Source organism: Trichechus manatus, unplaced genomic scaffold (assembly GCF_000243295.1).
Source record: "Trichechus manatus latirostris isolate Lorelei unplaced genomic scaffold, TriManLat1.0 scaffold00110, whole genome shotgun sequence".
Classification (NCBI taxonomy): Eukaryota; Metazoa; Chordata; class Mammalia; order Sirenia; family Trichechidae; genus Trichechus; species Trichechus manatus.
Window position 1 is genome coordinate 3,713,737 of NW_004444046.1, and position 20,983 is coordinate 3,734,719.

Here is a 20,983-nt window from a genome sequence, read left to right on the forward strand (position 1 = left end):
TAATTACATGGAATGGGTCAGATTTATAGAATAGACCTCTTTCTGTAAACAATTTGTAGCACATTAAATGACCAAGTATAATCGAAAAGTACTATGCAGCTTGACAAATTTGGAAAACTATCTGCTGAAGCCATATCACTTAGTGGAGAGGGGCTCAGAATTCTGTGTCTGTACAGTAATTTAGAGTGTAAGTTGTTTTCTTTTTAATGCTACATCATTTCACTCAAAAATATAAGTAGGAAACTTACCCAAGTTCTCTGATCAGGCAGTTGGAACTGGGAGCAAAATCGAAACAAAAACAAAAAATTACTTCTGTGTTGGTATCTTTATTGCAATCTATCCTTTGAGAAATTAGCATTTAAACTAACAATAATTTTTGTTTAACATGTAACTATACCTTGAGTAAAAGCTCTCTCTGGGAATGAAAATTAAATACTTTGGTAACACTGCTGAGTTTCCTCTACTTACCTAAATTAAATTTTAGAATCATAGTTATCAATCAGAATGTTCTTTTATCCAAGAAAGCTTAACACTACATACTACCAAAATTTAAATAGCAAAATAGATGCTTCCTTTTTATTTGGTATTATTCACTGCAAAAGAATATTCCTAAATTGTACATTAGAAACTAAAAATTCAGTTGTTTCCTTTCATTTCTCACACAAAAAGTCTCTTGTATTTTCTATAGTGTTAATTACAAAGAAATGAAGACATTTACTCAAAATGGGGATTGTTGAGTAACACAAAGATATTGTAATTGGTTATACACTGCTTGACCTCTATTATTACTTTGGGGTTCAAACCATCAGTAGTGAGAATACTAACAATATTAACTGAAATATCTAAGAAGGTCTAGTATTTATGACAAGATTCACTTGGGGAAACTTCAGTGAGTTATAAGCTTAGGAATCACAAAGGTTATACCCTTAAAAATGTCATTTTGCTTTTATAAGTTCTGATATTTTTAATAAGAAAGATGCATAGTTTTTAAAAGATGAGAGCTTTGTCACAGACTAAATCTAACAATAAGAAATACTTGTTGAAAGTTAAAAAGAGATGAATGGGAAAAAAACAAATGATTTTCACATCAATACATAAGCGATAACTTGGGGAAAGACTGACTTACACCTAATTCCTTGGAATATAGTAACAAGATACCCCAACATATGAAAACAAAGAAAATATAAATAAATGAATAAAGGACCAAAATATAAGTAAAAGATACTCTTTCTTTCAGATGTATACAAAGTCAGATATTTGAAAACAAAATGTATAAATAGCCAAATATGTTTGTTATATACATTAAATATTATATGTCTATATATACATATATATAAAACATTGCATATATATTAAAAGTTAGGAAAATAAAACCAAAGAATAATAGTCTTTTTTACAATAAATGTATTTACCAAATTATTTCTATGAAAGTTCAAATGAGTCATCAGTGTGAATGCAAAGTACCTAAAATAGAAATCAATGAAATGGACATTCTGGCGATCACACACAAATACCATTCCCTCTCTCTCACTTCCATGTGGCTGTCATCTCCTTTTCAAAGTTACAGTCTAAACTAAGACACCACAAATACTTTTAAACCACAGATCCAAGGACAGCCTCAACGATACTTATCTCTCCCTTACAGTAAACTAACTTATTTATAAGAGAAAAATAGAAGGGTAAATTGTCCTCAGGTGGCGTGATAGAGAAAATATACTACTTCAAGAACTGAACTAATGAATTTAGGTTCTTAAGAATGATAAAAATCTGCATTTACCTTTTAATTTTGATGGATGGGTTCTTGTATCATTTAAGTATTTTTGAAAAGAATTTTACAGAAAAAGATCATCATTTCAAATGCCCTAATAATCTTTCAGTAAAATTCAGTAAGTATTTATTGAGGTGTTTGCCTATGATTGGCCAAGGTTTGTGGACTGGGGAGGGATGTGTTGGGTAGAATATAAAGACATAAGAATTGTAAAATCATGCTTGACCAGAGAATACCACCTCCAAGCATTTATATATCTGTTCATAGTTTTCCCTAAAGTATTAAGAATATATAATCTCCTTTTTTATTATAATGATAATCCCCAGCAATAGATAGGGTATCTATCATTCCTATTTTTAAGATGAAGATACAGAAGCCCAAAGTGATCGTGAAGTTTGCTCCAATATTCTTTAAATGGAAAATGAAGTAATGAATGGTCTTATCGAAGCACTTATATAGCTATGCAATCATGGCAAATCCTGGAAGCAGAGGTAAGTCCTTCTGTTTTGGCTTCTTGCTCTGTGTCACATTTGCTGCTGCCCAGTGATTTGGTGCCAAGAACACATTTTTCCAAATACTCCTAGACACACAGCACAGCCCTGCCAAAGAAATTGGGCTCTGGATAAGGGAAGAGATTATTTTTCTGAGATTCCTGTATATTCAAAATGTAATGCTTCTACATCCATTAACAAACAATGAGAGGTTTTCCTCATTTTAGGTCCTCCCACACGCCTAGTACAAGGCTAACCACATCACGTACACAAGCAGTGATCCTTACAGCTATACTTTTTAAGGTGGAACTTGAGGCTAAGATCAAATTGATAGAAAGTCCCAGAAAGAACAAACAAGTTCTGTTTTAATTTTGAACATCTGAGACAGATTTTCTGAGAAAAGAGACTGACTGGTCTAAAGACTTGATGAAAATGGAGGATGATCGCAATTTCTCCCTGGCAACAGTCTTTTTGCCACTGGTACCCCAATGATATGCAGCCATTACACACTAAAACAGCCATGATGGTTATAAAAAAGTACAATATTTCCATAGTAGTTGGCAAATTGCCTCTGCCCTGAGCACCCTGAATTCTCCTCTGCTACTCATGGCCTCCTCCCCAAAGATCCTCAGAGAGTCCTACCATTCAGCAACTAAAACATTAACAATTGGTGCAATAAGAGGCTCCAGAATCCTGCTGCAGCATGACCGGAGTCCATTCCAATTGGTCAACACTCATGGCATATTTTTAGCTGCCATCTAGGCAGCTCCAACTCAGTGATCTTACACGTACAGAACAAAACGTTGCCCTGCCCTGCGCCATCATCATGATTTTTACCATGTCTGCGTTTGAGTCCATTGTTGTGGAGTCGATTCTGACTCAGAGTGCCCCTGCAGGACAGCGTAGAACTACCCCACAGGGTTTCCAAAGCTGTAAATCTTTATGGAAGCAGACTGCCACATCTTTCTCCCGTGGAGCAGGTGGTGGGTTTGAACCGCCGACCTTTCAGTTAGCAGCTGAGCTCTTTAACCACTGTGCCACCAGGGCTCCTTAGTCACGACATACCAGGTGTTAAATATTTTGATTACCACACTTGGGTCCTGTTCTAATACCTATAGGCAACTCTTTCCACCAAGCCGTGATATTCTGATAGGAAGGAAACGCAGTCCCCACGGCACCCACAGGCATGTTTGCAAAGATCTGAGGAATGACTGCTGTGTTACAGGCACTGAACACAAGCCTCATCTTTTGAGATCTTCCCATTAACTTTGGGAATATTCAAATATAGCATATTTTTCTCTCATATTATTTTATGAAAAAAAAATGTATATACTATACTACATTTAGGAGTCCCTGGGTGGAACAAACCGTTAAGGGCTCAACTACTAGCTCACTCTGAGGCGCCTCTGAAGACGGGCCTGGTGATCTGTTTCTGAAAGGTCACAGGCTTGAAAACCTATGGAGCAGTTCTATTTTGTCACATGGGGTTGCTATGAATCGGAATCGACTTGACAGCAGCTAATAGTAAAAACAACATATTTATAACAGCTGCATGTACATAGAGAGTTTTTGGTAGACAAAATTGTCTGTCTTATGAACCAAATTTACCTTGATCTAGAAATCTTTGAATTTCAGAGTAGATGGGGACTTTACATCCAACTTGCCCATTTTGCAGATAAGAAAACTAAGAGCCAGGCAGGCTGAGTTGATCAAAGACACTGAATACTAGTCTTTCTCTCTCTGTCTCTTTTTTTCCCCCATTATACCACAGACCCACATCACTTAATTCAAGTGGCTACTTACTAGACTTAAGATTATCATAATATGAAAACTATTTAATTATTATAATTAAATGTATATAAATAGTATATCCTTACAAGCACTTAGTTGTAATTGGAAATGAAGGTATCGAAAGACATGTACTTTTTATGCACCATCTGTCACAAAATGCAATTTAGGTCAGTCTAAATATACAATATAAGTACCTGATAATTATTTACTGTTTTAGAAATTGCTTTTTAAATAAAGTAATTATGTAAATAATATCCTCCCTTAGCATTCCTATATAAAATTAATATTAACTAGAATATTTTCAAAACCATTAATACTAAATAATATATTTTCTTAAAGTGGGCATATAATGTCAATAGGAGAATTTTTGAGCAGTGATAGATTTCTCCAGCTACCTCAGAAGACAGCGTTTCAGATTGCATATACTCTGTCATTCAGGACCTGGGGAAAAAAGCTCCTTCAAAAAGTGAAGAAGAGAAAACAAAGGGGCGGGTGGGGGGGAAATCATATCCCAAGATGATTTAATTACCTTATAACCTTCTATGAGACAGTTTACATAAAAGTGGAGTAGCACTTTTAATTGGAATATATCGAAACAGAACAAATTAGTTTACTCTATTTTCAAATATTTTCATGGAAGTTTTGCTTCCTGTCTAGAAAGGCCAGAGTTTCTATCCTTGAAACAAAAAGATTAAAATATAAACTAAAAAAACAGATCCAAAATATTTATATACTTGTTATTCCGATACAATTCTCCAAAGGATGATTGATACGTAAGCCGATTAAAAAAAAACAAAAACAATCAAATGTGTAGGAAGCAGAGACGAACCAATTAGATAATACTACTTTGTATTTTTCTTGCAATTAGAAACTGTACATATTGTGATAAATGGACACAGCTTCATTCAGCAAATAGGTCTGGGTATTGTGATGAATTCTTGTGCAATTACAGAACTTTGTTGGAATGCCCAGTGGTCTCTAGATAAATTCCTTCACCCTCTATGGTAAACTTGTCAGGTAGACTCATTTCCTGTTTTTATCTAAGCACTAAAAGAACATGACCTTCATGAGTTTAGGACGAGTCACAGTACGATTCATTTCTTAGTATCAGCGATATTTAAACACAGAAGACAACTTCAATAATCGTTTACTTAACTGAATTTTTCTTATCCATAAACTACACTGTGGATCAATAAGCAGTGAATAGAGACCATAATTTAACACCAAAACCGTGTTATTTTTACATGTATATTAATTACTTTTTCTTTAAAGAGCTTGGGTTTTAATTCTGTTAGAATTTCCTGTGTTCTTCCACACCAGCGTCATAGGAAATCCTAATGTTCTCAAGATTTCTTTCATTTTGTTGCACCTGCTTTTCAGGATCAACAAATTAGTTTACAAGCTTGAAATCTCAAATTCAAAATACTTACTTGTGGGTGAAACAAGAATCCTGGAGAAGGTCTCAAGTATTTCTCTTTTAAAGCTTCAAGTGGGTCAGTTAGCTTTCTTTTCTCTACTCTGAAAGGTTAAAATTAGATTTTCAGGAGATGAATCAGTCTCATATATCAATCACGACATAATTACTGACATTTAAAACAGCTAACAATAAAGCAAATGGTAGGTTTCTGGGAAACACACTAATAAAAATATAAAGACGTCTGTTCAGGTCTTGAAGAATACACACAGCACTTCTTGGTATGCTCCAGGACAGAAGGTCCTATTTATAACGGAAAAATCCTATTTAATGACTAGTAATAATACTGAGAAAATGTGAAAAACAAGGAGCCACTAAATTGGAGGCATTTGTGACCAATTAGGTACCTTTCCATTTCAAATGTAGACAAGAATTGTTGCTGGTATGGGAATCATGAGGGCAGGGTGAGTTTTGAAAAATAAAGCCATTCCCTACCAAGAAGGTATTCTTTCAATATTCATTATATTTCTTCTGTATTTGCCAATGAGAGCAGGGGGGTTTTCAAGCATACTCTATGTCCGGCTAGCCACACTTTGAGATGTACGTTTCTTCCTTTAGACGCCACTGCTGATAAACAGGGCAGTGGAAGAGGATGAGGAACTTTTAAAGATAGGAAGAGATGTAGAAAATTGTAAGTCCCTTCTGCTTTAGAAATGTTTGTCATTCTACTTTCTTAAGCACTTGAAAAATGACATCGTGGGTTGAATTAAAGCAGTGTCACTTACCATATATTTAAAGACTACTTAATAAGTCCATTTTGAAAATAGAATTAAAACAACAACAGCTATCATTTCTTGAAACTTTTATCTGCTGTGTTTTATATACACTATTTCACTTACTGAAGTAAATGACATTATCCATCCATTTTATGGATGATAAAAAAGCCTATGAAGTGGAAAAACAGATTTAAACTCAGGTCTGACTCCAAAACTTGGGTTTGGTAAAATGGCAGTCCTGGGACCTTACCAGAGACTGAAGTACCAAAGACAAAATGGAGACTAGAGTAAGTGAGCGGAAGACTGGGAAGTTTGGGGGATGAATACAACCGGAAGTGGAAGCCCACTGCCATTGGGAGGGACTAAGAAAGAAAGTCTAGGAAATTATTTTGACAAAGGATTGAAATATCTCATTGATAAGGAAATACAACGTTACTAGCAATGTGTAACATACAATCTACATACAAAATACGGAAGATTTTTTTCCTTCTCTAGTGAAGGAACTGTCACAGGAATTAAGAAACAGTAATTGCAACCGGAAAAAAAAAAAAAAAGTGCCCAAACACAGTACTGATGGCTCTGAGACATTTTTGTATGCCCTTTTTTATCGCCTCTGTCATACTTAAATGGGGTAACTCTTCACATACTAGCAATGTTTCTTTATTAACGCACTATAGATAATATAGGAAGAAGTAAAGTTTTAATTGAAAAAACTTGTAGCTTGAGTACCTATTAAGTAATAGGAACTCTATAAATATTGCTGAATTAAAGAAGAGCAGAAAATTATCTCTTCATAAAACAGAATCGAGCAAAATATACAAATACTCTCATCTTAAATACGTCCAATAAAAAGTCATTCACACATCCCATTAATTCCTGACAGTGTTCAAGAATTGATTGTGAAAGTAAACAGGAAATACTTGGTAATAATTAAAATATGTAACAAATTATTTTTAATTTATACCATCTGAAGAAAACTCTATCATTCTGAATTGTCAAATGAGTATCAAAGAATACTGCCTATGAAGCTTTTTATTACAAAATATGTTTTGTCCAAAGAATTTTTGGATGCAACAGAGGAAACTGGATAATGAATGTTAAATTCGCTCATTAAACAGACAGGTTTTTTAAGCTGACCACTCACATTATATACAAAACATTTTTGTGGTTAATATTTCATTTACTTGGGGCTCCTAAGAGATTTATTTAGAAGCAGAATGTGACCAGTACTGGTTAAGAATGTGTGTAGGTTAACAAAGATTTGATTCTTGCTGTTGTATGTCCCATCTTATTCAAACCACCCTGGCCCATTTAAGTATCCACACATATTTGCATTAATCCTTCAGGAGTCTCATTCTTCCACCACTTGACAACTTGCTTTAAATATGGTTTTCCCATATTTTCCACTACAAAAAAAATAATGTGTTTAAAAATAAATTTATTGTCAAGGGAAAAAAAATCTGTGAAACTATTTCAAACCCCAAAATTCAGAGACATAAAAAAGTCTAAACCTATTGTGCCAACTTTCTGAAAAACAAAAAAAAGAATTCACCAGATCAACAAGTTCACACTTTGTTTTATAATAACGATAAAAATGATTTGTTAAAAACCGTAACTTTACAGTATAAGAACTACCTTTCCTACAAATGTTCACATTTAATTGTCTCTCGTCCACCCTTACCTGTAAATAGGGTCCATAAAGAAAGGAGTGGGTCTAGCATGCTGCAAGGAGCCATCTGATGCTGGTCTTGGTTCTACGTTGCTTCCTTTTTTTTCTCCAAACACATGGTTTTTTCGAGGCTCAGTCAGCTTTGTCCCACTGGCTCTACTCCTACTGCCCATACTTAGATCCAGGGGCTGGTCTTGGCTTGTGGCAGGCGTTGCTGGAGGCTTGGAGGGCACTGGAGTCAAGAGCTTCTCATCCTTTCTCTTAGTGGTGAGATCAAAGGGAGACTCAGACCTTCCCTTCTGCAGTTTCTTTACTTCACTTGGTGATTGGGGTTCCATTTTCAAAGGTAACGATCGCAACTCTCTATCAGGAAATGGGTACATTGATTGAGAGAATGCTGGAAAAAATGGGAGGGGAAACATGGAAGGGTAAGGTAAAGCTCCAACTTTTTTGTCTTGCAGCCCCACCAGTCCTGTTGAACCAAAGTATTTTTCAGCAATAGAAGCAATAGCCTTTATAGAATCATTCACAGCTCCTGACACCGCAGTTTGCTCCTCTAAAGATGGTGAAAAAATGGAATGATTGCTGTATTCTTTCTTATTATTTATTGAAGCCAGATTCTGAAGAGGGCTTACTTTGTCTTTGAACATTTTACCATTTTCTTTAAATTTCTCTTTATCACTTTCAATGTCACTTTCCAGATCAGAGCCCGAGGTTGTTTCCAGGTCACTGCCACTTGGCGTACTGACATCATCAAGGTCACTACTCTCTGACTGGTCACTGATTTTCTCAAGGGGCCTCTCTTCAGAGGACCTCTCGGGCTGGAGCTCCACTGGCTTATTGTCCCCTACAGGTGGGTGTTTAGATAGTGCCTTCAAAATATCCTGTGTAGCTGGCAGTATCTGAGGATGTGTCATGAGGGGACTTTGACTTTTGTTTGTCTGTTCAGTACTTGATAGTCCTTTAACAGGAGAACTAGCAGGTATCAAAGGAGGCCTGTGGTACAAGCCGGAAGGAAACAGACCAGGGAAGCTAAAAGAAAATCCAGGAGCTGTTGGAAAGGTAAGACCAGCAGGATGCCTATTGGCACCAAAATAGTCAGCCAGGCCCGGGTTGGCATGACTCATATTAACCATGGACGTTTTATCCATAGCTGGGGTTCCAGGAAGTGAAATGCCTTGGCCAAAAAATCCACCTGCCGCAAAATGGTTCTTGCCCTCACAAAACCTCCTGTGTTTATTTAAGGAAGACGTAGTGCTGAACATTTGTCCACAGTCTTTGCACTTGATTTGGGTTCTGCAATCAGCATGCATGCGCTTATGACGACAAAGGTTTGAAAACTGAGTATAGGATTTATGGCAGACCTCACCTGTGTGCAAACAACAAAAAAGAATCTCAGGCTTTATGGCAATTGCTTCTGAATTTAGCAAGTATCACAACTGGTTTACCCAAAATTTCAATCAGGAAGCCAGAAAAAGACGTTGGAGGCACCAATCGGGGTGCTCCAAACACAGAAAATCCCATTTCACTAGATTCCAAAGCAAGGCATCCAACCTGACAAATGTCTTGAGGCAGCACAAATATTTCATCTATATACAAAGATTCTATCATCCCCATTGCATAATATTTTGTATAATATTTGTGTATTTAAATATTGATGGAAAAGTCAAATTCCAACATGCAATGTTTCCCCACCCAGTCACCACACTAACAGAATCTTAAAAATAAAAGTCTTAAGTGCTAAACATAAAACATAACATTCTAAACCATTTGAAGAACTCTAGGTTGTAGGCATCAAAAAAATAAAACGGCCTTTCCCTTGGCCAGAAGCTTCACCTTTATTCCTTCTCCCCTTGGGGAAAAAGCCTGGGACTGCTCTACTATTATTTAGTTTGTATTATATCATACACTCTCATCATTCACACATCAAAGCCATACAACAATGCACATTGTGTATTCTGAGACATTTTTAACAATCATTTTCATGATTTGAGAAAGACTGACATAATTTACAATGGCTCTATTTTAAGCCTGCAAAGGAAACTAAATTGAATGTAGCCCATCCTGCATTGCTGGTTCCCATGAACTATGATCACGTCCTCTGACTTCCCCTCACACCAGTGGTTGTGCTAACCTTCCTGCATTTATGAAACCCCTGTCCTTGGGAAACATGTCCACTTGTTGTCATACCTTCCCCGTTTATCTCAGGGCTTGACTTCTATGTGTTATAGCCAATTATGGTGAGCAGGGGAGAGTACTTCAGATGCTCTAATTCAGAAAGAAGGACACAGCATGCTCCTCTTCACCAATTTGCCAATAAAGTATAATATCTTCCTCCTCACATATGCTTGGACATATCTAAGTATATTTTAAGAACAAACTCGATAATCCTCAAGAACTTCTTTTACTGTTAAGAATCTTTCACAGGATTCTTCCTCACTCACAGCCCAGCAGGATTATCATATTCGTAGGCATCACATTTTTATTACACCTTAGTAGAGATGAGTCCACTTTATGTGTGAGGTTACTTGAAAGCCACGCACACATTTAATACATGCAGAAGTGTGATTTGCCTTGATAATTGTTGAAAGAAATTAAGAAATTAAATTGAAGACAAAATGCAACATTTATTGCTTTCATGTGATGACTGCCTTTAAGTGAAGTATTATTGAGCTCCCAAGTCAAAGCAATAATTTTTTTAAAAAAATCATGCAAAGAAGTTTTTACAGACCTTCTTTCAAGCAAAACTCACCTAGAACTTGGATTATCCCATTCATCTTCAAAAAGGAAGTACAGAGTGATTGCATATGTATTTGTTTTTACTGCTAAAGATTAAAATGTACTGCTACAGATACCAATGTGCTTGGTAGTAACAAAGGAGCCTTCAACTGTGAGACGGCTCATGACATTGTAGGGGCTATAACATGTGTTTTAATGGGAAAAGAAAATGTGGATTTTTTTCCTCAAATTATTCTACTAGAACATATTGACCACAGTCTGCTTTAAAAGTCTATATTATTCAATCATTCATCATAAATATACATACTATTTACATACTTTGATATATTAATTAAGACCATAAAATAGAGAGAATAGAAACAACACTTTCACTTGGTATACTAATCCTATTCAGCTGTGAGCAATAACAAGAAATAGTAAATAAAATGTGGTTGGAATTACAAAAATGCACTCGTGAAGCAACTTTCCAGATCAGAGCCCTCTACTCAACACCTCTACTCTGTCTGGGCATTCAACCGAGTTGAGATAATGGCTTGATGGGTACTGAAACAAGGAGTAAGTTTCTGAAAGCCCTATGATTTTTTTTGCAAAGAAGTGCTGCTTTCTACACTTCTTTCTGCGAAAATATTCTTAAAATTTTACAGCTGGATGGATTTAAGAAAATCAGTATCAGCTCTACATTGGAGTAATAGAAGGTGCATTTGACTTCCCTCATTGCACACTATTGTTACACAGATGAGCAGCATCAGTGTCTGGCCTCAAGAACATGGAATCTGGGATGTACTCTTAGGCAGAGGCTTTGCTTTCATCACTGGAGGCCTGGCCTCCCACAAAACACAAGGCCTCCAGATAAACGGGTTCAATCGATGTTGAAGGCTATATTCTACTGTAATTTTCTCAGTAATAAGGAATTAGCCAGTAGTCAAAGTTGCATTTTTTCTACTTATTAAACAAGTTAAGAGGTTATTTTGAATATAGTCAGTCTATTAGAGCATGTGGTTTCTATTTGGGAAGGCTGGAGATTTCTGTAAAGGCACTAAATAATTACCTTAGCGCTGGTGACTTTGGGCTCAAGCTTGGTGGTACAGTGTAATAAGAGACAGTTGTCATAAACACACCAGTGGGGGTAAACCATGGTGTGTGGCCTTCTGGTGAGAAACAGATATCAACTCGAGACGAACCTCCTCTACTCCAAACTCCCCACACCAATTCTTGATTTTTAAATTCCTTTGTTCTGAAGTTACAAGGCTATTATTTGTAATTACTCCATGATTCTCTGTCAGATTTTATATTTGAAGAATGGCATCTGCTATTTAAATTTACCAATAATTACTGAAAATATGTTCATGGGAAATAGTTTACTCAACCTGATTGGAAAGGGACACACTGTAGCCTTGTAAAGTGGAACATTTGATTTCAACACTAAATTTTAGTTCCTAGAATCTGAGATGATAGGAATCTGTATTTTTTGACTTTTATTTTAAATAACAAAGTATTAAATAAGTGATCGTGACTCATTTTGGTCTATTTCACTGTTTTTCTCACCAAAACATAATAAAGTTATTAAAATTTATTTCTGAGGAATCAGGAATAAACGCCATATTTAACATTGTCTGCTTACAGCACTTGCAACTACATTTTTAGGGCATTACAGTCTAGATTCAGGAATGTCTTTTTGATACAAGAAGTCTAAAGTTTCTATTGTATGCTTTATTTCCCGTGACTTTCAACAGAGCTTCCCCAGGGAGACGAGAGCACCCTTTGTTTATCTGCTAGTCCTCCTCACTCCACCCAGGGAACAGAAGAACATATGAGTAAACAGGGCTCTAGTGTGAGCTGGAAAGGGAAAGAAAACCTCTCTTGATGTTTGGAAGCACAAGAGAGGGCTGTCTCAAGGCAAAAAGGAGGAGGGTTTGTCTCTGGCATCTCTACATTGGCACTGAAAATTGGTTTTTTTCCATCAGGTTCTGTAGTAGTGTCTCATCTACCTAATACAAACTATCAGGCATTTGTCAGAAAAACTGTTTTGCAAGGGGTTCCCAAGTCAGAGTTTTGCCAACTACTGAGTATGCTTCAGCCAATTCTGTGTGTATCTGGGTCCAAAAGCAATCTTGAAGTTAGTATTGGTAGCATAACTCAGTGAGTCATTGTGTTCATATGCCCAGCTGAGTTATGGATCAAAAGAAACCCAGAGTTGTTGCCCAGATGTACTGAGAACAACTGATTTTCCTTATGAAACAGTTGAGCACGATACATTAATACAGGAGTAGGTGAATGGAAGAAGAGACTAATGAAGGCTGAGTTTTATTTTATTTGAACTGTGTTACTAAAGTGCTCTGTAGTGGGACATTCTAAGTAGGTGGTCAGATTGGATGTCCTTGAAAATTGGCTGTAACATATGACTTTAGTACAGTTGGTAAGAGAAGCAGTGTGTCCAGTGTCAAAGTGAAAATGTTCTGCTTTTGCAGTAACGGGGAACTACCAATCTGAAGCCTGTGATCAGTAACAATGGATAGATTAAAAAGCATTTTATTCCCCTCTCTCTCTGTACACACATACACCCAGAGTCATAAGCCTACTTGCCAGGTGGGGTTCTTCCAGCTCTTTCTGATCCAGAACAGGTTTTTATCACTTCATCTTGTTTAGCGATATCTGCTATTCGTCGTTTTACAAAGCCATGAACATTTACAGTGTGAGACAAATCTGGTTGTCTCTATTAAATCCTACAACCTGGGGAGGCTTCCCTTTCATTAGTTAATGACTTTTCTTTTCTCTACCTGTTATTGATTTCATATAAAAGAAAACACCCCAGGGATCGTAGACAAAACACCATGGATCTGGTCATAAAAGATTTTCTTGTAATAGAAAATAGCGCTAGTGGATTGGACCATAAATAGCTAATACGATGACCGCCCTAATGGCCATGCGTGGCCACTGTCCTGATCACAGTGCCTTTTTGAGGAGAGACAGGTGCAGGAAAGAGGGCTGGAGTGTTAAAAACTTACAGATAAAGGGCTTCACACTGCTGTGGATGTGCTTGTGTTGTTTGAGGCCCGATGAAGTGGCAAACGTTTTGCCACACTCCGGGCAAGCGTGGGCCCGGGCACCGACATGCTGAGAGCGGATGTGCCGCTGAAGGTTGCTAGGGTCCGTGAAAACCTGCTAGGAAATGAGTACTGATTAATCAAGAAACTTAACCCAAAGACACAAAAAGAAGACCAGGCATGACTCAAGAATGAATTGTGGGATTTGTTTATTTTTGTTTGTTTACTTGTTTTCCCCGGAGAAAGTCTTATTTTAGAACGTGCTGTGCTCTCTAGGGCTGTCGCTACTGCAGTCCAGTTGATTCTGACTCATGGCGACCCCACGTGTGAAGAGCAGAACTGCCCCATAGGGTTTTCAAGGCTATGACTGTTCGGAAGGAGATCACTAGGCCTGTCTTCTGATATACCTCTGAGTAGGTTTGAACTGCTAACCTTTCTGCTAGTAGTCGAGTGCTTAACTGTTTGAGCCACCCAGGGACTCTTCTTCCAGGGTTGTTGTTGTTGTATGCCTTCGAATTGGTTCTGACTCACTGCAACCCTATAGGAGAGAGTACAACTTCCCCACAGGGTTTCCTAGGCTGTAATCTTTAAGGGAGCAGATTGACAGGTCTTTTCTCCTGCGGAGTGGCTAGTAGGTTCAAACCACTGACCTTTTGGGTTAGCAGCCGAGTGCTTAACCATTGTGCCACGAGGGCTCCTCTCCTCTAGGGTAGGGCCTATAAATTATTCAACTCTACAGCCTTAGTGGAGTACCCTGGGTGGTGCAAACGGTTGATGTGCTTGGCTACTTACTAACCAAAACGTTGGAGGTTCAAGACCCCTCAGAGGTGCCTTGAAAGGAAGCCCTGGTGATCTACTTCTAAAAATCAGTCACTGAAAATCCTATGGAGCACAGTTCTACTCTGAAACACATGAGGTCACCATGAATCCGAATCAACTCATTGGCAAATGTTTACATTCTTAGCACAGTGTATCTATTGGTATTAGTTGAACAAAATAATGACTGGCATTATTAGGCCATTAAAGGCTTTTTTGGACCCATTTAGAGTGATGAGAATTAAATAATAAATTTCTGGCCATGCCATTATTAAAACTTATGTGCTATTTTCACCCTTTAAACAAAGACACATTATGTGTAAGATTTGGGGGCTTTTAACGAAGTACCCCAATCTATTTTAAAGAGGTTTCCTAAGGATTAAATTCTGACACTGTGTTTCAGTAAATTACCAGTAAGCTAAAATCATTCCTTTGGACAAAGATACAGACATCGTACTAAAGGAATGGAAAAGCCGCCCACATAACTGGGAATAAAAACATCTCTAAAGATAAATTCAAATGTCACAATTCCTGTGCGCATGAGAAAAGGTATTCAAATGCTACAAAAAGTTTTTTTTTTTTTTTTTTGGGAAATATAAAGAAAATTACTAATACCAGAACATCTTTTTTTTCTTAATTGAGGAACATGAACATAAAAACATGTGAATGACGGTACTGTATTCACAGTTATGGTCCCAGTGGATTGGTTTCATTTCACCCTTGGGTTCTTCAGCCCCAGCCACTAAGGCAGAGGCTCTGCACTCTTTAATTAGAACCAAGTTGTGACTTACGGTGGGGATTGCATGGAAAAATCTGCAAATTTAGGAGTCTCCCATTCTTTCTGAATAGGCATTCAGACACTTTATGCGACTTCCTCAGAAACTGCTATTAAAAGAAATCAGTAATGTGCACTGGATAAAATTTACATTCTCCGTAAGACTATAAGACAACCCCATGCTGGCAAGTTAGTAGCAGAACCAGGAATTTACCAGGGATGTCTGACACCTAGTTCTGGAACTCACCATTAAGCCTCACTTCCTCCCTTACAAAAATAAAAGGATACCCACTAAGTGTTTTTATACACTGTACTAATGCCTTTTAGCATACAACACTCAGACTACTTTTCTCAAGATATTTATAGTCTCCCCTTTTAAGGCTTGTTTTTATATATTGTAGCAAGTGATGGATTAAGAAAGAGCCGGGTGACACAGAGAGGGCGCATAGCCTACAAATTCACTGTACCTTGGCACAGTTTTCACATTCATAGTGCTTTCCACTGTCATGTGACATCTGGTGGCGAATTAAATTGGACTTCCAGTTAAATGCCTTGGGACACTGATCACACTTGTATTCCCTCTCTTCGGTATGTGACAACATGTGTTTCTCCAGGCTGTTAAGAGAACAATTGATTTAATAAGATGTGGTGACAAAGAACACATTCATAAACAGAGTGTCATTTTATTACTAATCCAACTAGCAATTAAAGAAATAAGAAGGAAAAGGAGTTGAGGTGAGAAGGAGGAAAGCGAAGAAACAGACTTGCCACAGACAAAAGTACATTTTGTGTTTCCTAGACCGAGGCAGAGAAGTGCCCCTATTAGAAAGTAGGTCTGATACAGCTAACAGGGATTATCTGTTAGCCTAGGGGCATAGTAAACAAGTTCTGGGCTCACTACACAATTCTAACAGCAATACATATTCCCGATACCCAGTTGGTTCAAATATAAACACTCAAACAGAAAAGGTTAAGAAAATGTTTAAGAACATGTAAACAGGCATTCTGTCTAATGTAGTTAACCTCTAGATTCAAAAAAGACTTTTGTTTCTCTCCACATCACTATATGGGAAAGTGAGCTGAATGCTAACTATTCAACAAGCAACTTCTCAATATGACCCTAGGGTGGATGGATGAATGAATAGATGGATGGACAGAGGGACAAATGCACACACACACACACAACATATATATGCGTACACATATATAATACATATATTCAATATATATTATATATAGGTATATATATTGAAATGAAATCTGTGAATTATGTATGAAAGAATGTGTATAATATCTTAAGTAAACCAAAAACCAAACCAAACCCGTTGCTGTCAAGTCGATTCCAACTCATAGTGACCCTACAGGACAGAATACAACTGCCCCATAGTGTTTCCAAGGAGCAGCTGGTGGATTCAGATTGTGGACCTTTTTGGTTAGCAGCCAAGCTCTTAACCAAATGCACTGTTAAAGCCTCTCAAAAGAAAAACATGGCTAGAAGTTTCTCAAATGCGTAGTTTCTCTATGTTTTAAAGCTTAGAATACTTTCCGTTCTCAAATGTTTTTCTCCGTCTTCTAAAAATTGTGTAAGAAATCTGTATGAATGCAATGAAAAGCAAATATTATATAGATAATGGATTACTGTGCTATTCAGAAGATATTTAAATATACACACACACATACACAACATACTAAGATGCTATCCCCCTCTAAAGTAATGAGAACTCCTTGGATAAACAGATGATTTCAAATCTGAAGCAGGAAATACACAAGCTGGGCCTTGACCAAAAAGGTCAAGAAAACCACGCAAATTATAGATTGTATAAAAAAAAAAATTCAGGTGCCAAACTAAAGAGGCTCCCACTGACAAAAAATGGAGCAATTTAAGCATCAGTAAGAATAACGAATCTTTTAATAGTAACAATACTCCAAATCACACAAACAGAACCTCGTTGGTCACCACTGGAAGATGCTGGGAACCCAAATCATTATTCTGAAAACTGATAAACGGAAAAACTCATGCACATGCCCAGCCTTTTCTATATGAATTGTACCTCCAGGCAACCAAATAGATGATGAGAAGTCCTCTGTATAGAATTAACTCAGGTAATAAATGTTAAAAGAATGATAGCATTAGAATGCAACCATTTTATAGCCCCTGAAGAATTAATGAATCTAGGCAATCCATTATGCGCCTCCTGATGGAAATAAATGACATCATCAATGAGATATTTTTGCCAAACCTTGAACCTAAATCTGATTGAGGCTTGGGAATGCAACTATCAGTTTACAGGAAATACAGGGGATGGAGAAAGATGCTAAAAAACACAAAGGAGATATATCAGCAGAATCCAGACCGGAGGAAATGCTACAGGAAAAGCAACTGAGTTTCTTCTATAAATAAACTGCAGTAAGAGAGTGAGAGTGACAGAGAGACGACAGACAGACACTGACTGGAGGGACCTATGGATTAAAAGAGACATAAAAGGCATGTCAACTAATTGCAATGTATGAACCTTGTTTTGATTTTAATTCAAGCCAAAAAAAACATAAAAATTATAAGATAATTTGGGAAATTTGAACACTGACTATTTGATAATATTAATAGTTGATATATTAAATATTAATAGTCATATGTTTAACTGTAGCATGAAACTTACATTTTAAAAGAGTCCTTACTTTCTAGAGATACATATTCAACTATTTGTAAATAAGATAATACAATGCCCAGGATTTGTCTCAAATAATCCAAAATGGGTACAGCTGAGACAAGATTGGCCTTGTGGATAATTACTGAAGCCAAGTGATGGTATATGGGGGTTTATTATACCATCCTCTCTGGTTTTGTATATGTCTGGAATTTTCATAATAGAAAGTTACTTAAAAATACAAAAACAAGACTACCAGCATGAAAGCACTTTTTCTTTTCCATGTTTTCTTTCTCTGTGAGATGAGGACTCTAAATCTGAGTATCAATTAAGGCCTCTAGGCACCTAGAATATATGACCCAGTGATTGTGTGGACTGTATGCATGAGTTTGTTTTTAAAATGCAGGGCCAGTTCTCGTATTTCGGTAAATTAGAAAGACTTTTCCAATACTTCTTCTTTTCCTCAGCTTCCTCCCTACAACTCTATTCATATTAGCATGTGAACTTATTTTTCCTCCCCACGAGTCAGTGGGGTTGGAAATGCTATTCTATTTGAGCACAACTAGCGATATCTCCGTGAACAAATGCTTCCAGGAGAGTACAGGTGTGTGGAGTCACAAGAAAGATTATCTACAATACGTAATCTTCTGTTCCTTACAGAAAGTGAAATATTAATAAAAGAGTTAAGAGTAAGATATCAACAATTGCAGTTGACATTGAACTGAGTCAGAGACATCCTCCAAAATCGTTGTGTAGGTTGTTATTCTCACTGACCATTCTTAGCAACCCATGAAAATATATCATTTTATCATATATTCCAATATGCTGTATTTCAAATCATAAACTCTGAAATCTAGTGTCAAAACAGTGCGTCTTATTCCTGTCCTCTAACTGCAATGATATGGTATAATTTTAAGTGTATTTTGAGTACACAGCACTTGGGAGAAATAAGAAGATACCAAAGCAAAGTTGATTTCCTTTTCTTTTCTTCTTCTAACTAGCAGAAAATTCATACTGTCACTGGAATTATAAGCTATCAGCTAGTCAGTGATAAAAAAACAGAAACCAAACCTATTGCCATTGAGTCAGTTCTGACTCATAGTGACCCTATAGGACAGAGTAGAACTGCCCCCATAGGGTTTCCAGGGAGTTGCTTTTGGATTTGAACTGCGGACCTTTTGATTAGCAGCCAAGCTCTTAAGCGCTGTGCCACCAGGCCTCCAATCAGTGATAGAAAAAAAAAGGCAAGTGTTTTTTGAAAAAGCAAACGTGCTTTGCCTTCATAAGCATGGAATTAATCCAATTAGTCATTACTGTGACCTCTCCACTTCTCATAGAATTTTATCCCAACCTACAGAGTTCTGCTCAGTGATCTAGGTTCTTTCCATCTTTTGCATATAAACCTTTGTTTCTTACTCCTTTTCTCAATATTTTACGTAAAAGATACAAAACAGAATGCACTCACATCAAGAACGAAATTTTCATTTGTTTCAAATATAAAGCAACAATATAGCATTCACTAAAGTAGACAATGTAGTTTCTGCACGTGGCTGAATTATATAATTCATAACCAAAAAATCCACTTTATAATGACATGCTATTTCAACCTGGCTGGGTTACTGAAAATGAGTTTTGAGGGTTACACAATGCCAGATATCTAGGTTTCCTTACTGTTTTCCACTGAAAGTTTGACTCAATCAACTAAACTGACAGTTGGTTTCTGCATTAAACAGATTTGACTCAGGCTTAATTTTACAGCTAGTCAGATGAAGACGCTTTCTCCATCCTAGAAGTGTTGCTTTACACTTTCAGTAGGAAATCAGAATTACACTGTAGTGTTTAATCTGTCAACTTTTGTTTTCTAATGCATTCTATCATTTTTTGTTAAAAAAAGATGAAGGAAGTATACTTAATCTCTGACCTCAGAGGGATTGCTTTACTTCGTAAATAGTTTTTCAACCCATTGGTATTTATTAGTTTCCCTTCGTTTTTTAAGTTGGACATGATCACGTTTAAGGGAACATGCTGTGACATTTGTTGATTCCAAATCCATAGTTCAGCAAACCATGTATAACATTTATTCTCTATGTGGATTTAGGTTATGTGGTAAAAATGAGTTTAAAGGGTACTAGGATAGTCCTATTACAGCCTAAAATGTTTTCTCTCTAACAGCTAAATTAGGCCTGAATTTGCAAATCTAGGTCCATACTTTGGGAAAAGGTTATACTTGCTGCCTTTTTAGTCATGTATGGGTAAAAGTGAACGACCACGACATGAAATCTTTTCCCTGAAGAGGCCTAACCAACTGAAGAGGATACCTGGCAATCAATGCAGGAGAAAAGGAGAGGGAGGAAGAAGATGCCACCAAGGAGGAAACAAAAGGTGAAGTTGAGATTGACCCGGAGTCAGAGACAAACTGAGGAATTCACACACTTGAGTAAGGCCAGTTCCTATATTACTATACCTATTTAAACACAATGATGTGATGTTCACTTGAAATTCTGATTATAGTAATGAATACAATCATTAAAATTGTTTGTTGACCAACCCAAAAACCATTAGCTAGAAACAAACAAAAAGCAAAAAACCCATGAACTAGTTATATATATCTCAGATCTTAAAGGACCATTTTACAGCATAATTATCAATAATTATCAATATAGTTTGCAAAGCGTAGGTTACAGGGTTTTTTTTTTTTTAATAGAAATCAAAAATGTTCTTGAATTAAATTTAAAAGGCTACAAACAGTTAATACATCACTGAGATACAATTTTAATTTTTTTAAAAGTAAGTATTAAAGGATTATTTCATTTAGCGAGTCATGTTTATTTTTTTCGTTTTAGAAAATTCAATACTTGCATCACTGAATATGCTTCTCTTACTCTTCTATATATGTACACTTCGGATAAATTGCTGAAAATTAAATTCATGGGTTACAGTGATCTTCTAAGAGATCCTTTTATTTTTCATTATGTGAGTACCAAAGTCAGCTTTTTTTATCACTATTGAAATGTTCCTAGAGGTGAAGTTGCTGTTTCTTGGCATTTGAATACTT

At 36.6% G+C, this 20,983-nt stretch overlaps 1 protein-coding gene across 6 annotated transcripts in view; it reads right to left on the bottom strand.

Moving 5' to 3' along the window:
• Window positions 1–20,983, bottom strand: part of MECOM (MDS1 and EVI1 complex locus) — a 617,334-nt gene that overhangs the window by 24,225 nt on the left and 572,126 nt on the right. For 2 of the 6 annotated variants that reach the window (XM_004383439.2, XM_004383440.3), the window contains exons 5-9: window positions 15,751–15,898; window positions 13,654–13,807; window positions 7,922–9,278; window positions 5,481–5,568; window positions 249–275 (exon numbers count right to left, since the gene is read on the bottom strand). In XM_004383439.2, coding sequence (XP_004383496.1) covers window positions 249–275; window positions 5,481–5,568; window positions 7,922–9,278; window positions 13,654–13,807; window positions 15,751–15,898 — 1,774 coding nt within the window. Of the gene's footprint in view, window positions 1–248; window positions 276–5,480; window positions 5,569–7,921; window positions 9,279–13,653; window positions 13,811–15,750; window positions 15,899–20,983 lie in introns of all 6 variants that reach the window. The other 4 variants (XM_004383442.2, XM_012557583.1, XM_004383438.3 and 1 more) reach the window with 3 other exon arrangements.